At 30.8% G+C, this 16,137-nt stretch overlaps 4 protein-coding genes across 6 annotated transcripts; all 4 read right to left on the bottom strand.

Moving 5' to 3' along the window:
- Positions 1–984: 984 nt before the first annotated feature.
- Positions 985–3,169, bottom strand: LOC130673624 (odorant receptor 13a-like). Its single transcript, XM_057478717.1, has 7 exons — positions 2,796–3,169; positions 2,271–2,718; positions 1,907–2,195; positions 1,741–1,840; positions 1,569–1,679; positions 1,223–1,378; positions 985–1,128 (listed from the first exon to the last, which is right to left on the bottom strand). Exons 1-7 carry the CDS (start codon positions 2,811–2,813, stop codon positions 1,069–1,071), a joined length of 1,182 nt encoding a protein of 393 aa, XP_057334700.1. The 5' UTR covers positions 2,814–3,169; the 3' UTR covers positions 985–1,068.
- Positions 3,170–3,726: 557 nt separating this feature from the next.
- Positions 3,727–15,989, bottom strand: LOC130673254 (uncharacterized). The gene is made up of 19 exons (XM_057478210.1): positions 15,703–15,989; positions 15,182–15,632; positions 14,825–15,110; positions 14,648–14,747; positions 13,008–13,118; positions 12,770–12,925; positions 12,636–12,691; positions 11,442–11,787; positions 9,751–9,906; positions 9,644–9,673; positions 8,240–8,690; positions 7,560–7,851; positions 5,622–5,709; positions 5,085–5,544; positions 4,728–5,019; positions 4,564–4,663; positions 4,394–4,504; positions 3,957–4,112; positions 3,727–3,864 (listed from the first exon to the last, which is right to left on the bottom strand). Exons 1-19 carry the CDS (start codon positions 15,718–15,720, stop codon positions 3,793–3,795), a joined length of 3,732 nt encoding a protein of 1,243 aa, XP_057334193.1. The 5' UTR covers positions 15,721–15,989; the 3' UTR covers positions 3,727–3,792.
- LOC130673622 (odorant receptor 13a-like) lies at positions 6,293–8,977 on the bottom strand. The gene is made up of 7 exons (XM_057478714.1): positions 8,763–8,977; positions 8,240–8,690; positions 7,560–7,851; positions 7,390–7,489; positions 7,207–7,317; positions 6,516–6,671; positions 6,293–6,425 (listed from the first exon to the last, which is right to left on the bottom strand). Exons 1-7 carry the CDS (start codon positions 8,778–8,780, stop codon positions 6,366–6,368), a joined length of 1,188 nt encoding a protein of 395 aa, XP_057334697.1. The 5' UTR covers positions 8,781–8,977; the 3' UTR covers positions 6,293–6,365.
- LOC130673619 (uncharacterized) lies at positions 9,471–12,243 on the bottom strand. Of its 3 annotated transcripts, none has more exons than XM_057478709.1 (7): positions 11,917–12,232; positions 11,396–11,846; positions 11,039–11,324; positions 10,864–10,963; positions 10,686–10,817; positions 9,751–9,906; positions 9,471–9,673 (listed from the first exon to the last, which is right to left on the bottom strand). In XM_057478709.1, the coding sequence occupies exons 1-7, from the start codon at positions 11,932–11,934 to the stop codon at positions 9,614–9,616; spliced, it is 1,203 nt and encodes a 400-aa protein (XP_057334692.1). In that variant the 5' UTR covers positions 11,935–12,232; the 3' UTR covers positions 9,471–9,613. The 3 variants fall into 3 exon arrangements, with proteins under 3 accessions (XP_057334692.1, XP_057334693.1, XP_057334694.1); XM_057478710.1 differs by having other exon boundaries at positions 9,475–9,673; positions 10,686–10,796; positions 11,917–12,220; XM_057478711.1 differs by lacking the exon at positions 9,471–9,673 and having other exon boundaries at positions 9,770–9,906; positions 10,686–10,809; positions 11,917–12,243.
- Positions 15,990–16,137: the final 148 nt, after the last annotated feature.

The raw sequence follows: 16,137 nt of genomic DNA, 5'->3' as shown, positions 1-16,137 counted from the left end.
GTAGGGGTGGGTTATGTGTTTTGGTGACTGGAATGTGTAGTTTTTTTATCATAAAGATTAGAAGTGACAAAAGTTATGGGTATCGCGATTTTTCCTGGTCTTCCCTGGCCTGACACGGTGTTATTAGTAAAAAAAAAATTTTTCCTGAGTACTTTTTGAAGTTTTTTTACTTACGGATATTGTACTGAACAAAAAACATTTATATTGTGATGGGTTATTTCCAACAGGAGCAAAGTTAGGGCCACTTTTCATAAAAAGACATAGACAGTGTCAACTGCCCGTATCTGCACAACGTCGATTATTCGAAAAATAAATTTATCTTATGACTTTTTTTGGTCTTTCCTACTAAAGGACATCATAATAAACAAAAAACGTTTATATTGTGATGGGTTATTTCCAACAGGAGCAAAGTTAGGGGCCACTCTTCATAGAGAATCATCTTCCCCCATGTTCACTTATTGTCAAACGGGTCTAAACTCGAAAATAAAATTTTTCGTAGGCCTTTTTTTGGTTTCTTCTACTAGAGGACATCATAATGAACGAAAAACGTTTATATTGTGATGAGTTATTCCCAACAGAAGGAAAGTTACAGGCCGATCTTCATAAAGAATCATATATTCATCTCCACCCATGTCCACCCACCCTCATATGGATCTGAACTCAAAAAATAAATTTATCTTAGGACTTTTTTGGGTGTTTCCTACTAGAGGACACTATAATGAACAAAAAACGTTTATATTGTGATGGGTTTTTTCCAATAGGAGCAAAGTTACGGGCCACTCTTCATAGGAAATCATGAACTGCCTCATCCTCATTTATCTTCATATCGGACGTTCATCAAAAAAAAATTTTCCCCGATCTTTTTGGAATTTTTTCTACTTAAGGACATTGTTCAATTAATGAATTAAAGTTTTTTTTCCTCGCAATTACCTCTTCATCTAACCAATGACTTAAATTAAATTCTTAAGTACATCAATGATATGTTTTTATTAAATTATACTATACGTATTAATTTTTACAAATTTTTTTGTTTGTCTTTCGTAATTTTGTTTTTTCTGTTTGACGAAATTATTCCACAATCAGAAAATTCCTTAGTATTGACAAATACCCCATGGCTGTTTTCGTTACCTACAACGAAAAAGAAACAAATTTTTCATTGAGTTTACAATTTAGTCTGTCCAAGTATATAATTCTTGAAAAAAAATAACTAAATTTATCTCACATCCGTCAATGTACTGTTGCTAAATGTTAAGAAAGCTCCTGCCGTCAACCCAAGTGTCTTTTGCGATCGTAGTATGCAAAATGTTATGTCTTTAACACAATCCTGCGGCATTTTGTACCACTCGCAGCTCCAAAATGCTTCGCTAACTTTATTACTCTAAACCAACAAAGTGTTTATCTAACAAAATTTCAATAAAGTTGAGGCAAAATCACCCGGAAATTTCAGACAATTTTAAATTTTGAGTTCAAAAATTTTTTTTTCCATCGAGTAATTCTGCTCAGTGTGGTCATTTTGCCCCATTCTCTTATTATATAAATAATTTATGAATTAGAAATCTTAATTTTACCTGCGCGAGAAGATTTTCACTGAGAATACAGAAAATACTAATGACAAGATAAACCGTCAGTATAAATACAAAATACGGCATCAAATTATGCTTCACTCCCAAAGTAATTGTCTGATATTAATAATCAAACATTAAAAAAATCGAGTACTTTGAAGAAAACATAAATACTTACCACAAGTATTTGATATCCGATAATACATAATAATATCGTACCATTGACAAAATATATCAACAGTGCTATAGCATAAGAACTTTTTATCCCTTCCCCCATTCTGAAATTGACAACAAACTTAATGGAAAAAAAAAAAAAAACGAAATTACAATAAATAAATTCTTACTCCAAAAGTCTACTGTGTTCGAAAATAATTTCGTCAAGGTGATTTCTGTATCCGCCATTTTTATCTTTCAATGAATTAATTCTCTTCGCTAAAATCGCGAGCCTACCGGTGACATGAAACGAGAGCATAATTAATATCCAAGCCGACGTTACCGCACCTACTCCACTGATAATAGCGAAGGGAGCATGTGAAAGATACGTCAGTACGTAAGTACGATAGTTACTTATTTTATAGAAAATATGAAATTTATATGGTAAAATATATGTGAACACAGCTGTTTCATTGTTAGCTAGAAGTTTTATGTAATGAAAAATTCAGTAGCTTACGGCGGTAATTTCAAAAGTTATTTCCACAATTTACTTACGAAGGGAAGGAGATGTTATCGGACGAATGTACCAAGAAGTTGCTGTTGATATGACGAAAATACCAGCGGCTTTAACGAAAAATTTACCTTTTCTTACGTAAATCAAAAACTCATTAACTTCTTCGGAATTTTGATACGCACTGGCATGATAGTCTTTCAATGATTCAGAAATTATGTAACGTAATTTATTAATATGAACCCTCAACATCAGTGTCCGTACATACATATGCGTGAATGCTAAATTCTCAACAAGATTGCCGAGGACTTTTTTGAAATTCGGAAGGCAGTAATATAAATTAATGTACTCGGTAATCATAATATAAGTAAAATAAAAAAAACATATGTTAAAGAGATGATAATTTGGTTCTAAAGGCCACACCCCGATACACTTGGACATTAATCGCGCCCAAGTGAACACTCTTGCGCCCTTATCCAGGTCCCGTTGGTCCTACAATTATTAACAACAATAACTTTATTTGTTTTGTCATTCTGACATCGAACTTACGATAAATCGAAGGCACTTACGCGGCTGTGCACTTCCATGTATGTCTGATTTGTTTGACGGACGGTGGAAAAATAGTGGGAAATACATTGCGACAACTTCCGAAGTAAACTTTACTTCGGAAATATAAGAAGAGAGATGTTTAAACTATAATGACGGGATAATTTTATGCAACTTTACTTTGTAATCGCATTATAAATATTTTATGCAAACTAAAATAACTTTGGCTGTAGGTTCCTGATGTGCTCGCCAGTGCAAAGATATACTTTCCCTTGGCAACTTTTATATTAAATTCGATCCGCATGATGCGCATTCAGCAAACATTTCAGAGCTTATAGCTCGTCAATATTCGATAATATTTTTTCAAAATTAATATCATTATTATTTTTGTTTTGGATATACTTTTTTTTTGTGAGCTGAAGTATGCAGGCTAAAAGTGAACTATTTGAAATTTTGTTCGTGTCAAAATTAGGAAATATATACTACGAAAAATTAATTCAGGTGAGCAGAACATTGCGGTAGAGACATTACATTTTGAAGCGAGTAAATTTTGCGAAAATATTTCCTATTAAAAAAAAAAATTTTCTTCACCCAATTTTATTTTGGTCTGGCCAAAATTTCAATACCTGCTTATTATCTTTACGTTTTCAAATTATTTGAGTAATTTTTACTGAAAAATTTTCTTGTGCAAAAATTTGTGTTGTCTAGAAGTAAAGCGGGCATTTTCTTGAATATTTTTGTCCCTTTTTGAATCGTAAATTACAAAAATGAAGGAAGATTCGATTATAAGACAAAACTTCTTTTTATTGTATCCTCGAAATTTTTGATCATTTTGATTATTATTAAAAAAAGTCAACGAAATTAAATTTGAAAAAAATAATTAATAGTAAAATTTAATCAATTTATTTTTTCAAAATATTGTTTTCTATTTAGAGAACAAATATGATTATAGACATTGAAGATAAAAAAATTAATATATTTATTTCTCATACAGTAGTTTTATTTGGAGCCGGATATTTTTCAATTTAGAGATTGATCTGCGATCAAAAAATTTCTGAGCACAGACAAATATCCCATCGCCGTTTTCGTAACCTGCATATTGCATGATTAGTATAAGACATTAATTAATAATAATAAGAAAAATTCAATTAATTACCAGAAACTAATTCAACAATAAATCTTACCTCCGTTAATGTACTATTCTCGAAAGTAATAAACGCGCCAGCTTTTAATGATAGCGGTTTCTGAGAACGTTTTATACAATAAATAATATCTTTGACACAATCTTGCGGCATTTCATACCAACCGCAATTCCAAAATGCATCGGTAACTTTTTTACTCTGAATGTTATAATTTCGAAATTTATAAAACAACAATTAATAGGGTAAAAGTACCGTTTATGGCCACTGCTCCATTTTTGGACATTTTATTTCAATTAATATAAAAAAAACTCGCACTGTAAGTGTGCCTAAAGTATCTTCGAACACATCAAAAAATTAGTTATGTCACTGCGTATTTCAAAAATTAGTTTATTCAAATTTTTCAAATGTCCAAAACTGGCCCTAATGTGCAGAGAAACGGCATCTCTACCCTTTATCATACATAAGCAAACGAGTTTTACCTGCGCGATCAGATGCTCACTGAGTATACAAAAAATAGTTATGACCAGATAGACAGTCATTATAAAAACAAAATAAGGCATTAAATTTTTTTTTAATCCTAAAGTAACAGTCTGTTAAAAAAAAAAGTCAATTAATTCAATTACAAAGAGTTACGAAAAAATTGACTTACAACAAGTATTTGGTATCCAATAATGCACAATAATATGCTACCATTCATCAGGTAAATCAATAGTGAAGTAGCATACGCACTTTTTATTCCTTCCCCCATTCTACAGAACAAACAACAAACTTTAAATTTCAAAAAAGTTTATTACGTAATTTTCTCATTCTTACTTCAATAATCTGCTGTGTTCGGAAATGATTTCCCTTAGCGCGTTTCTATGCCCTTCACTTTTATACTTCAATGCATTAATTCTCGTAGCCAAAACCGCGAGTCTTCCACTGACATGGAATGAGAGCATTATTAAAAAACAGCCTGACGTGACGTGACCGAAACCGCTGATAAAAGCAAACGGCCCGTGGGAAATATAAGTCAGTACATAAGTACGGTAATTATTTATTTTGTAAAAAACGTGAAATTTATATGGCAACACATACGCGATTTTCGCGATTGTTGAATTACCCGCTAGAGAAAAAATAAATAATAGTTTTAGAGGATCACGCGGGTCTAAAACTTTTAAATTTACTTACGGGCTGGCGGTGATGACGATGACGATGTTATCGGGCGTATAAACCAAGAGGTAACCGTCATTGCGACGAAAATCGATGCGTATTTTACGTAAAATTTACCCTTTTTCATGAAATTCATAAACACATAAACTTCTTCGGAATTTTTGTACGCACTAACATGATAGTCTTTCAATGATTCAGAAATTATGTCACGTAATTTATTAATATGAACCCTCAGCATCAGTGTCCGTACATAAATATGCGTGAATGCTAAATTCTCAACAAGATTGCCGAGGACTTTTTTGAAATTCGGAAGGCAGTAATATAAATTAATGTACTCGGTAATCATAATATAAGTAAAATAAAAAAAACATATGTTAAAGAGATGATAATTTGGTTCTAAAGGCCACACCCCGATACACTTGGACATTAATCGCGCCCAAGTGAACACTCTTGCGCCCTTATCCAGGTCCCGTTGGTCCTACAATTTTTAACAACAATAACTTTATTTGTTTTGTCTTTCTGACATCGAACTTACGATAAATCGAAGGCACTTACGCGACTGTGCACTTCCATGTATGTCTGATTTGTTTGACGGACGGTGGAAAAATAGTGGGAAATACATTGCGACAACTTCCGAAGTAAACTTTACTTCGGAGGTAGAAAAAGAGGGATGTTTAAACTATTGTGGCAACAATAATTTAATGCAATTTTACTTTGTAATCGCATTATAAATGTTTTATGCAAACTAAAATTACTTGGGCTATAGCTTACAGGATACCTGGCAGTTCAAAGAATTGAATTTCCCGGGTAGTTTTTAAATTTAGTTCAATACAAACCATCAGTCTTTCAACAAACATCCTCCATGTTTATACTTAGTTCAGAAATTTTTTTTTAATGACTGATATGCAAATATTTTTTTCCTGTTAAAAAAAAATTATATATTTTTATCCATGAGAAAATTTTTTACCAGACAAATATTCAATTTTCCTCTGGAAAATTTGAGTCTACGTATTTTTCTATCAATCAATTTTGAATAATCTGACATTAGTGGTCGTAATTAATAATTATTCAGAGCTTCAAATTCATAAGTGTCGAGTGCAAATAATTGTGCGCTATGTGTATTGAAAAATTATAATAATTATACCCCTGAGTTTGTTTCTGAAAACTTGGAATTTTACATAAAAAAATTTTGGCAATTATTTATTAAACAATTTTAATAATATATTTTTTTTTTCTGAAAAAATTTACATTAAATTCTATATCTATTAACACTAAAGTAGTTACTGTAAATTGAAGACTTTAATTGACGATTAAAAAATTTCTCAATACCGACAAGTAGCCCATCGCTGTTCTGGTGACCTGTGAAATTATTTTTTCAAGTAAAAAAAAAAAAAAAAAAAAACTACGTTTCAAAGCAATTTAAAATTTAATGAAAAGTCTGTAACTTACGTCAGTCAATGTACTATTGCCAAAGTATGCAAATTTACCCGCTTGCAGAGCCAATGGCTTTTGCGATCGTCTAATACAATAAATAATATCTTTGACACAATCTTGCGGCATATTGTACCACCCACAATTCCAATATGCTTCGCAAACTTTAGTACTCTAAATTATTTTAAATTTTGTATAGAAATTTTTTTTTTTTAATTATTAGTTTACCCATACGAAAAAAATATATATCCAGATATATCCAGGCATATTTGTATATGTGCATCATATATAAATATATGTCTCATATATGCAGATTTGCGCGGATATATATTTTTTTCGTATGGGTAAAGATGATGTACCTGAAGATCGGAACGTTTGTCTCGCAACGAAAATGAAAATAATTTACGTAATTTGACTCTAAGGGTGACTTACGGGGTAGTAAGGAGTGCCTACAATTTCCGGCTGACGTGCGAAACGTTTCAGAAATCTAGGTCCAGTAGATTTTTCACTTTTCATTTCTTTTTTTTTCATTTTCAATTCGCGAAAAACGTTCCGATCTTCAGGTACATTAAAGATGAGCGAAGTAGGGGCAAATATTTAGAGAAGTAATAGAAGAGAACGTACCAATTTTAAAAAAAAATATTTACCAAAAAATTTCAAAAATTTTTCTCTTCCATTTTGCCCCACTCCTATTAAATAATTTTTTTACCTCAAAAATCAGACGTTCGCTTACTATACAAAAAACAGTTATTATAAAATATGTTGCGAATATAAAAATAAAATATTGCATTAAATCCGAATTCGGGCCGGTCATAAAATTCTAACAAAAAAATTTATTAAATAAATATATTTGTGATTGATATTAAAAATAGAATCTCATATTGCCACTTACGACGAGTATCTGATAGCCAATCATGCATAGAAGAATAGTACCGTTAAATAAATAAGCCAATAATGCCGTAGCAAAAGCACTTCGAATATTTTCTCCCATTCTAATAAATAATTTTTCATTGTAATCATCAATAATTCAAAAACCAGTCACTTCAAAAATATATTTCTTACTTTAGTAACCTAATGTGCTCTGCGATGATACTTTTGACTTGAGTTTTATACATTTCGGATTTATTTTTCAGAGCATTGATTCGCTCAGCCAAAACCGCTAATCTACCGCTTAAATGAAAAACTAGAATTATCAAAAAACAGTCTGACGTTGCGTGACCAAAACCACTGATGACAACATGCGGTCCATGGGACAGATAAGTCAGTACGTAAGTTTTGAAGTCATTTATTTTATAGAAAACGTAAAAGTGATAAGGCAAAAGTATCGAAATGGTTTCGTTATCGCGGTCATCAACTAGAAATTCAAATTATGATTAATACTTTTTTCAAATACACAGTGACTACCCGCCATAAGCCTCCCCCTCAATCGGCAGTTACTGAGTTCGAACAGCTTCCCCTACTACTCTTTCAAGTTTCGTACAACTCGTTATAAGCCTCCGTTAAAATTGTCGAAATTAAAAACTAGGAATTAGAAAAAACAGACAAATTAATGATGAAAATTTACTATCAATATTTTGCAGAAGTTTTAGCACTAAAACCAGAAAAAAACAAAAACTTATAACGAGTAGTCGAGAACAAAACTAAACGTACGGAGTGGAAAGACTGAAATTCCAAAAAAATTACCCCTACGTCCTCTATTCCAGGCTTATGACAGGAAGTCGAGTGAACATTGATCTGTTTACCTGAAGGCGAGGGTGTCGTTAATGGCTGTAGGTACCAAGTAACTTCAGTCATTGCGATAAATGTTATAACAACTTTTGCAAAAAGTTTGCCTTTATTAATGTGCGTCATAAATAATTTTATTTCCGTCGAATTTTTGAAAGCACTTGTTCGGTAGTCCTTCAATGATTCTGACATAACATCCCGTAATTTATCGATGTGAACTCTCAGCATCAATGTACGGACGTAAATATGCACAAATGCTAAATTTTCTGTAAGGTTGTCAATAACTTTTTCGAAATCCCCGAGACATGTGTAGAGATCAACACACTCTAGCATCATAACGGCGGTAAAATAAATAAAAGTTGTGGTAAATAGATAGTCGTTTGGAGCTAAAGGCCAAACCCCGATGCCTTTAGATATCCATTTACCCCAATCAAACATTTTAGCTCCCTCATTCAGGTCTCTCTGTTCCTATATAATTTAAGTTGTTCAAATTTAATTCAATAACTTGGTATCATCATTGCAACAAATAAATAAACTCACTTGTGTCAAGTCTTCCATGTGTTGATGGTTTTACTGTTTTCAACTGAATGACGGTAGAAAACTTGTGACAATCTCCGAGGTAAACATTGCAACATTGTGGTAGGGGATGTTTTGAAAACTATAACTATAATTGCGATTAAGTTTCAAAGTTTGTTTTCAGCGGATACAATGTTTGGAAACTTTGCGCCTATATACAGCTACGGCTTTTGCCGAGGGAGACATCTCTGATGATGCAAACAGTCTTAGTTCATTTTCACTACAAACTGTCGACATTGTTTCTGTCTATAATCGATTTTCGTACATACAAAAGTATGTGAAAATATCATTCATTATATGAAATCAACATAATTTGATTGTGAAGTGATAATTAACTGAAGTTCTTTCAATACTTTTTTTTAAAAAGTTGCGCCAAATGAGGTATTCAAAAATTTATTTTCCACACAGTTTTTTTTTCGATTATCGTTTTTTTTATTGTTTTGAAAGTTTCGTAAACTTAAATCTATACTTAACTTACCATAGCTATTGAAGTTTTGTTGAAAAAATTAAAAAAAAAAAATAATTTATTCTGTGGAAGTGTTTCAGAAAAAGTAAAGTTGAAGATTTAGCGGATTAAAGTTAACAAAATTATATAGGTTTATAAAGTGTTTATTTATCATATGTATTACATAGTCTTTTGATATAGTTTTTTTAAAGAAGTTGTGAAGAAGTTTCAGTACAAAATCGTTATAAAATTTTTTATCAATTTTCTAGTTTTTCGACGGCAACATTTCGCCTCATTGTATATCAACTAACTCTACTTTTTACATACATTATAATTTTATAATATAGAATATTTTCACAATAACATTAAATCACTCGATCACCATAAAATTTCTTAGTACTGACAAGTATCCCATAGCCGTTTTCTGAACCTAAAAAAAAATATTCATTAACAAATTTTTCAAATCTGTTATAATATAATTATCAAAAATCACAAGTATATTTTTACAATTGTCATCGTGTTGTTACCAAATGTTGAAAATTTTCCGATTTTAAGAGCCAGTGGTTTTTGTGATCTTGAAATGCAGAACATGATATCATTGATCGAACCCAGTGGCATATTATACCACTCGCAATTCCAAAATGCTTCGCTCACTTTATTACACTGAAATATTTTTGAATATTTATCATCAATTAAACCTATATCTCTAAAAAAGAAATAGTGAAGTTTACTGTGAACAAGTGGATAGTCACCATATTCTAGCTGTAGGTATATCACATGTTCAACAAGTGGTCTGCTTATAGCAGGTTCTTAATGCACACTGTAAAAAATCCGGAGTGAATTCGGATTGAAATTAAATCCGAATTCACTCCGCATTCACTCCGCCACTCGAAGTTCCGGAGTTTAAAAAAAAATCACTCCGCATGCGGAGTGAATTGGGAGTTTATTTTTAGCGGAGTGATCTCGGAGTGACGCGGATTTTATTTCACTCCCAATTCACTCCGGTCCGGAGTTTTAATACTTAAATAAATTTATATTTATTTATATTAAGTGCTAAACAATGTGTGCGTGTGCGAGTGTGTGTTTGGGTGTGTGCAGGTGTTTGTGTGCGTGTGTGCAAATGTATGCGTGCGTGTGTGTGCGTATGTGTGTACGTATCAGCTGATCAATAATGTAATACGCGAGTTTTTACTTCGACTTTATTGAGTGGAGCAATTTTTTATGAATAATATTTTCAAAACTCCGCTCCGGAGTGAATTTCACTCCGAGGGGAGTGAATAATTAAAAATTCATTCACTCCGCATTCACTCCGGATTTAATCCGCATTCACTCCGCGAATTTTTTACAGTGCAGATTCACTACTTCGCAGTCAATTTCACTAATTCATTTTTAGAGAGTATAAAAAAAATATTTAAAAAATGGTGGATCATTATTATTTATACCTCGGAAATCAAGCCCTCACTGACAGTACTCAATACACCAATTATAAGATACGTTGCAAGTACATATATCAAGTATTGAACTAAATCTTTGTTTGGCCCAATCATGAAATTCTGAAAATACGCACTTACGATCTTTAAAAATAAATTTAAACGTTGTATTGATTTTCGCCATACTTACAATTAGTATTTTGTAACAAATAACGCACAAAGCCATAGTGGCACTCATCATATAAAACATTAATGACGTACTGTATGTGCTGATGACCGTTTCACCAAATCTGGAAGAATAGATATCGCTATTGAAATTTTTGAATAGAATAGAGAGTACAAAAAAAAACCACTTGACTTGATACTTTAGTAATTCGATGTGTTCCACAATTATTTCATTGATTTCATATTTTTCCACTTTTGGTTTATTAGTAAGAGCATTAATTCTGCCAACTAAAATAACTAGTCTTCCTCTCAGATAATAAATTAGTGTAATTAAAATACATTCTACTGATGCATGACTGCAACCATGAATGAAAGTATAGGGCGCATATGAAATATAAGTCAGCATATAGGATTTATAGTCATTTATTTCGAAGACAACGTGGAAACGATAAGGTAAAATATAAATTATCGTTTCATTATCGTCAGCTATAGAATTTTTAATTGTAAATTTATGAACTATATAATTAAAATTTTAATCATTAATTTAATGGGCTCACCAATAGGTGCTGGAGCTGTCAGTGGGCTAATATACCAAATAATTACAGTCATTGCCATAAATGAAATGAATGATTTGACAAAGAATTTCCCCTCATTAATGTAACTCAAAAATATTTTTATTTCCGATGAATTTTTGAACTTATCAACACTGAAATTGTCTATAGTGTCTTCTATTACTTGACGAATTTTGTTTATTTTTAATCTCAGTATTATTCCGCGGACGTAAATATGAGAGTATGATAAATTTTCTAGAAGATTGTCGAGGACTCTATCGAAATCGTTAAGCGAGTAGTAAACATCCATCCACTCGAGAATCATGACGACCGTAAAATAAGAAAATGTTGTGAAAAAAACAAAATTATTTTGCGCCAGAGGCCATAATCCGAGAGTTCTGGATACATATTTAATCCAATTAAATATTTTAAGACCCTCATCTAAATCTTTTTGATCCTACAAAAATATTTCCGTTAAGATTTTATCTTTCGTCGTTCACTGACAACTATGAACAATAAAGACTTACTTTACTCAACTGTTTCATGTTTTGTTTGTTTGCTGGTTTTAAAGTGAATGACAATAAAAGCCTGCTTCAATGTCCGAAGAAACATATTCACATAGTATTCGGGATGTCTCACGTACTATACTTATAATTGCCATAATTTAAAAGTTTGTGTCCAGTGAATATAAGTTTTATAAACTTTTCACCTCTACACTGCTATTATCCGCGATATTTCTGGAGATAGAGGATAGACAGAACCCCACAACATAAATTTATTTTTAAATACACTGTTACTGACTATTCGACCCTCGCACCTGCCCGGAATTCGCTGCCAATATTTTCAATACTCTTATTTGTGTTCAGTCTTCATAAAAAATTCGAATACTATATCATATTAATTTCTAAAAGATCAAATAATAGTACTGTGAATTTCATAAAAATCTTAATATTTTTGAATTTCGAGATGATTATGGAATTTTGATCGAGTGAGTATAAAATAATTTGTATTTGCATTTTTGACGGAACTTTTATTAAAAAGTTATAATTAAAAACAAATTAGAAAACAATATTTGTTTGTTCCAGTCATAACTTAACTGACTAATTCCAATTAAATTACAAAAATCATCGCCTGAAATCACTGAAAAAATGAACAAACTTTTGAAGTGACTTAATTTTCAAAGAAAATTTAACAGCATGACTTTGAACATAAAAATTGTGTTAATTCAACTTTTGAAACGCATTACTCGATTATCAAAAAATGTCTGAGCACAGATAAATATCCCATAGCTGTTTTCGTTACCTGAGAAAAAACGATATTTCAGTTAACGATATTCTAAAACAATATAATTGATAACAAAAAATTTAAAAACAGTATTACGAGTGTCAGTGTGTTCTTGTCAAAGTATGAAAATTTTCCAATTTTGAGAGCCAGCGGTTTCTGCGATCTCAGAATGCAGAACATAATGCCTTTAATTGCATTTGGCGGCATATTATACCATTCGCAATTCCAAAATGCATCACTTACTTTGTTACACTGAAATATTTTTTTATACTTATCAAAAATTGAACTTACAATCCAAATATATGACATAGTGATTGATAATTGTAATTTATACCTCGGAAATCAGGCGCTCACTGACAATACAAAATAAACCAATAATAAGATATGTTGCAAATAAATATATCAAGTATTGAACTAAATCTGCGTTAGGTCCTGTCATAAAGTTCTAAGAGTACGCACATTATTTTGATATATTAATTCAAATATTATGAAACTAGTACACGGAGAGAAATTTACGGTAACAATTACCTTATATTATGGTAATTGCACCCATACAAATTGTGGTAACCATTTCTATCCATATCAGATTTATTCCTAAGCGATATAGAAATAGTTCCTGTAAATTTATGGTAATAATTCCTATGTCACTATAGTAACGATTACATATATTATGTTAATGATTCAAATAATTTATGGTAAATGTACACTGTTAAAAATAATTTTAAAATTACAATACAAAAGGAATTGAATTTTCATAACTAGATATTTGAATTGTATTTTCAATAAAAAAAGCTTCAAATTTAATATACGTAATTTAATAATCAAGCTGGTATTCAAAATTAAGAAAAAAAATATGAATTTTAATAAACGTACTTAAAGTTTATACTTGATTTTTAAATTTTCAAAGCAAGTATTGAAAATTCTATAACATATATTGAATTTTAAAAATTCTATTTGAAATTTCATAATACTTTTTGAAAATTAAAAAAAAAGTAGGGGAAGAGGGGTAAAAGGGGGTAGGGTAGACAAAACGGGGTACCCCTAAAATTTGATTTAAAAAAATTTTATATTTTAAATGATTTTTAAACATTCCAAAATCACTTCTGTAAATATAATTAAGAGTTACTTTGAATTTTTTTTGGTAAATTTTTTCAAAAATCAATTGTCAGTTGAAAAATATTAATGACTTTTGTTTTATGATAAAAACTATTAAAATTTTTTTTTCTTCTTTTGTATCCAATAAACATGTAAAATATAATTTTTCTTCGTGTAAATTACTTACAAAAAAATTCAACTTAATCAAATTTGTTTAAAATCCAGAATTTTTTTTTTTGCCTTTTTTAGGGGGTACCCCACTTTGCCCACAGAAATGAAAAATTTTTTTTTTCAACGGTAACTGAAAATATCTTCTATTTACTTTGAATACCATTAAAAAAAAAAGATTTAGCGTATTTGAGTCCTCGAAAACTTGGTATTTCCTTAAGTACCCCCTTTTTCCCCACCCTCCCCTATTCGAAAATCCAAAGCGTCAATTTGAAAATTCAAAAACGTGTATTTCAAATTCTATATGAAATTAGTAATGAAATTTCAAGCACAAATGTATGTGTTTATTGCGTTATATACAATCTTTGAAAATTCAAACAAGTTTTTTTACAGTGATAACTATGATGCTCACGGTTTATTTCCATACTTGTTTAATAGGAACTGTTCCAATATGGATATTAGATTTATTACTATATGACTTTGGAAACTATTCCCATGAGTATGGTAATCACTACCATTACTTAATTACTATACAGTATAGGAACTTTTACATAATTATAGGAATCGCTCCCATAATTTGAGAAACTTGTCTTAGAAAAAGTGGAAGTCTATCCCCTAATTCCGCGTAATTACCACAATGTTCAGGGTTGATACCTTATGGACGTACTCGGAACAGTTACCATAATTTTCTCTCCGTGTAGTGATACTTACAATAAGTATTTTATAACCAATGACGCACAAAAGTACAGTCACGCTCATCATATATACCATTAATGACGTACTATATATACTTATAACTGTTTCTCCAAATCTATGTTAGCGAGATTAAGAAAAAAATAATTATTATATGAAGTCGGTGAAATTTTTAAAAATGAAACCACTTTTTACTTCAATAATCTACTATGCTCAGCAATGATATCATTGATTTCATATTTTTCCACTTTTGGTTTATTAGTGAGAGCATTGATTCTGCCAGCTAAAATAACTAGTCTTCCTCTCAGATAATAAATTAGTGTTATTAAAAAACATTCTATCGATGCATGACTGCAACCGTCAATGAGACAATGGGGTGCGTATGAAATGTAAGTCAGCATATAGGATTTGAAGTCATTTATTTCGAAGACAACGTGGAAACGATAAGGTAAAATATAAACTATCGTTACATTATCGTCAGCTATGGAATTTTTAATTGTAAATTTATAAATTATATAATTGAAATTTTATTCATTAACTTAATGGGCTTACCAATAGGAGCTGGAGCTGTCAGTGGGCTAATATACCAAGTAATTATAGTCATTGCCATAAATGAAATAATTGATTTAACAAAAAATTTTCCTTTATTAATGAAACTCAAAAATATTTCTATTTCTGATGAATTTTTGAATTTGTTAACATTGAAATCATCCATAGTGACTTTTATTACTTGACGAAGTTTGTTCACTTGTAATTTTAGTATTATCCCTCGGATGTAAATATGAGAAAATGACAAATTTTCTGTGAGATTGTCGAGAACTTTGTCGAAATCGTTTAGCGAGTAGTAAAAATCCATCCACTCGAGAATCATGGCGACCGTAAAAAAAGAAAATGTTGTGAAAAATATAAAATTATTTGGTGCAAGTGGCCACAATCCGATAGATTTGGACACACGTCTACTCCAATCAAATATTTTAAGACCCTCATCTAAATCTTTTTGATCCTACAAAAATATTTCCGTTAAGATTTTATCTTTCGTCGGTCACTGACAACTATAAACAATAAAGACTTACTTTACTCAACTGTTTCATGTTTTGTTTGTTTGCTGGTTTTAAAGTGAATGACAATAAAAGCCTGCTTCAATGTCCGAAGAAACATATTCACATAGTATTCGGGATGTCTCACGTACTATACTTATAATTGCCATAATTCAAAAGTTTGTGTCCAGTGAATATAAGTTTTATAAACTTTTCACCTCTACACAGCTATTATCCGCGATATTTCTGGAGATATAGGATAGACAGAACCCCACAACATGTAAATTTATTTTTATTTACACTGTTACTGACTATTCGATCCTCGCACCTGCCCGGAATTCGCTACCAATATTTTCAATAATTTTTTTTTATTCAAAGTCTTCAAAAAAAATTCAAATACTATCTGATATTAATTTCTATCAGATCAAATAATAGTATTGTGAATTTTATAAAAATTCTAAGTTTTTATAA

Source organism: Microplitis mediator, chromosome 8 (assembly GCF_029852145.1).
Source record: "Microplitis mediator isolate UGA2020A chromosome 8, iyMicMedi2.1, whole genome shotgun sequence".
NCBI classification, from domain to species: Eukaryota; Metazoa; Arthropoda; class Insecta; order Hymenoptera; family Braconidae; genus Microplitis; species Microplitis mediator.
The sequence above is the reverse complement of the archived record's forward strand: the minus strand, read 5'-3'. Positions and strand labels throughout refer to the sequence as shown.

Bases quoted from the DNA above. Each gene is read 5' to 3' on its own strand.
- LOC130673624 (XM_057478717.1), bottom strand. The intron at 1,841-1,906 runs GTAAGAATTTAT...TGTCAATTTCAG, and splicing joins GAACACAGTAGACTTTTGGA to AATGGGGGAAGGGATAAAAA. The intron at 1,680-1,740 runs GTAAGTATTTAT...TATTAATATCAG, and splicing joins TCGGATATCAAATACTTGTG to ACAATTACTTTGGGAGTGAA.
- LOC130673622 (XM_057478714.1), bottom strand. The intron at 7,852-8,239 runs GTAAACAGATCA...TTGAATTTCTAG, and splicing joins AACGACACCCTCGCCTTCAG to TTGATGACCGCGATAACGAA. The intron at 6,426-6,515 runs GTAAGTTACAGA...ATAATTTCACAG, and splicing joins GCAATAGTACATTGACTGAC to GTCACCAGAACAGCGATGGG.
- LOC130673619 (XM_057478709.1), bottom strand. The intron at 10,964-11,038 runs GTATCAAGTCAA...CTATTCTTCCAG, and splicing joins GAACACATCGAATTACTAAA to ATTTGGTGAAACGGTCATCA. The intron at 9,907-10,685 runs GTATAAATAATA...AAAATATTTCAG, and splicing joins GTGAGGGCTTGATTTCCGAG to TGTAATAAAGTGAGCGAAGC.
- LOC130673254 (XM_057478210.1), bottom strand. The intron at 5,545-5,621 runs GTAAGTGCCTTC...TAAAAATTGTAG, and splicing joins ACATGGAAGTGCACAGTCGC to GACCAACGGGACCTGGATAA. The intron at 4,505-4,563 runs GTAAGTCAATTT...TTTTTTTAACAG, and splicing joins TTGGATACCAAATACTTGTT to ACTGTTACTTTAGGATTAAA.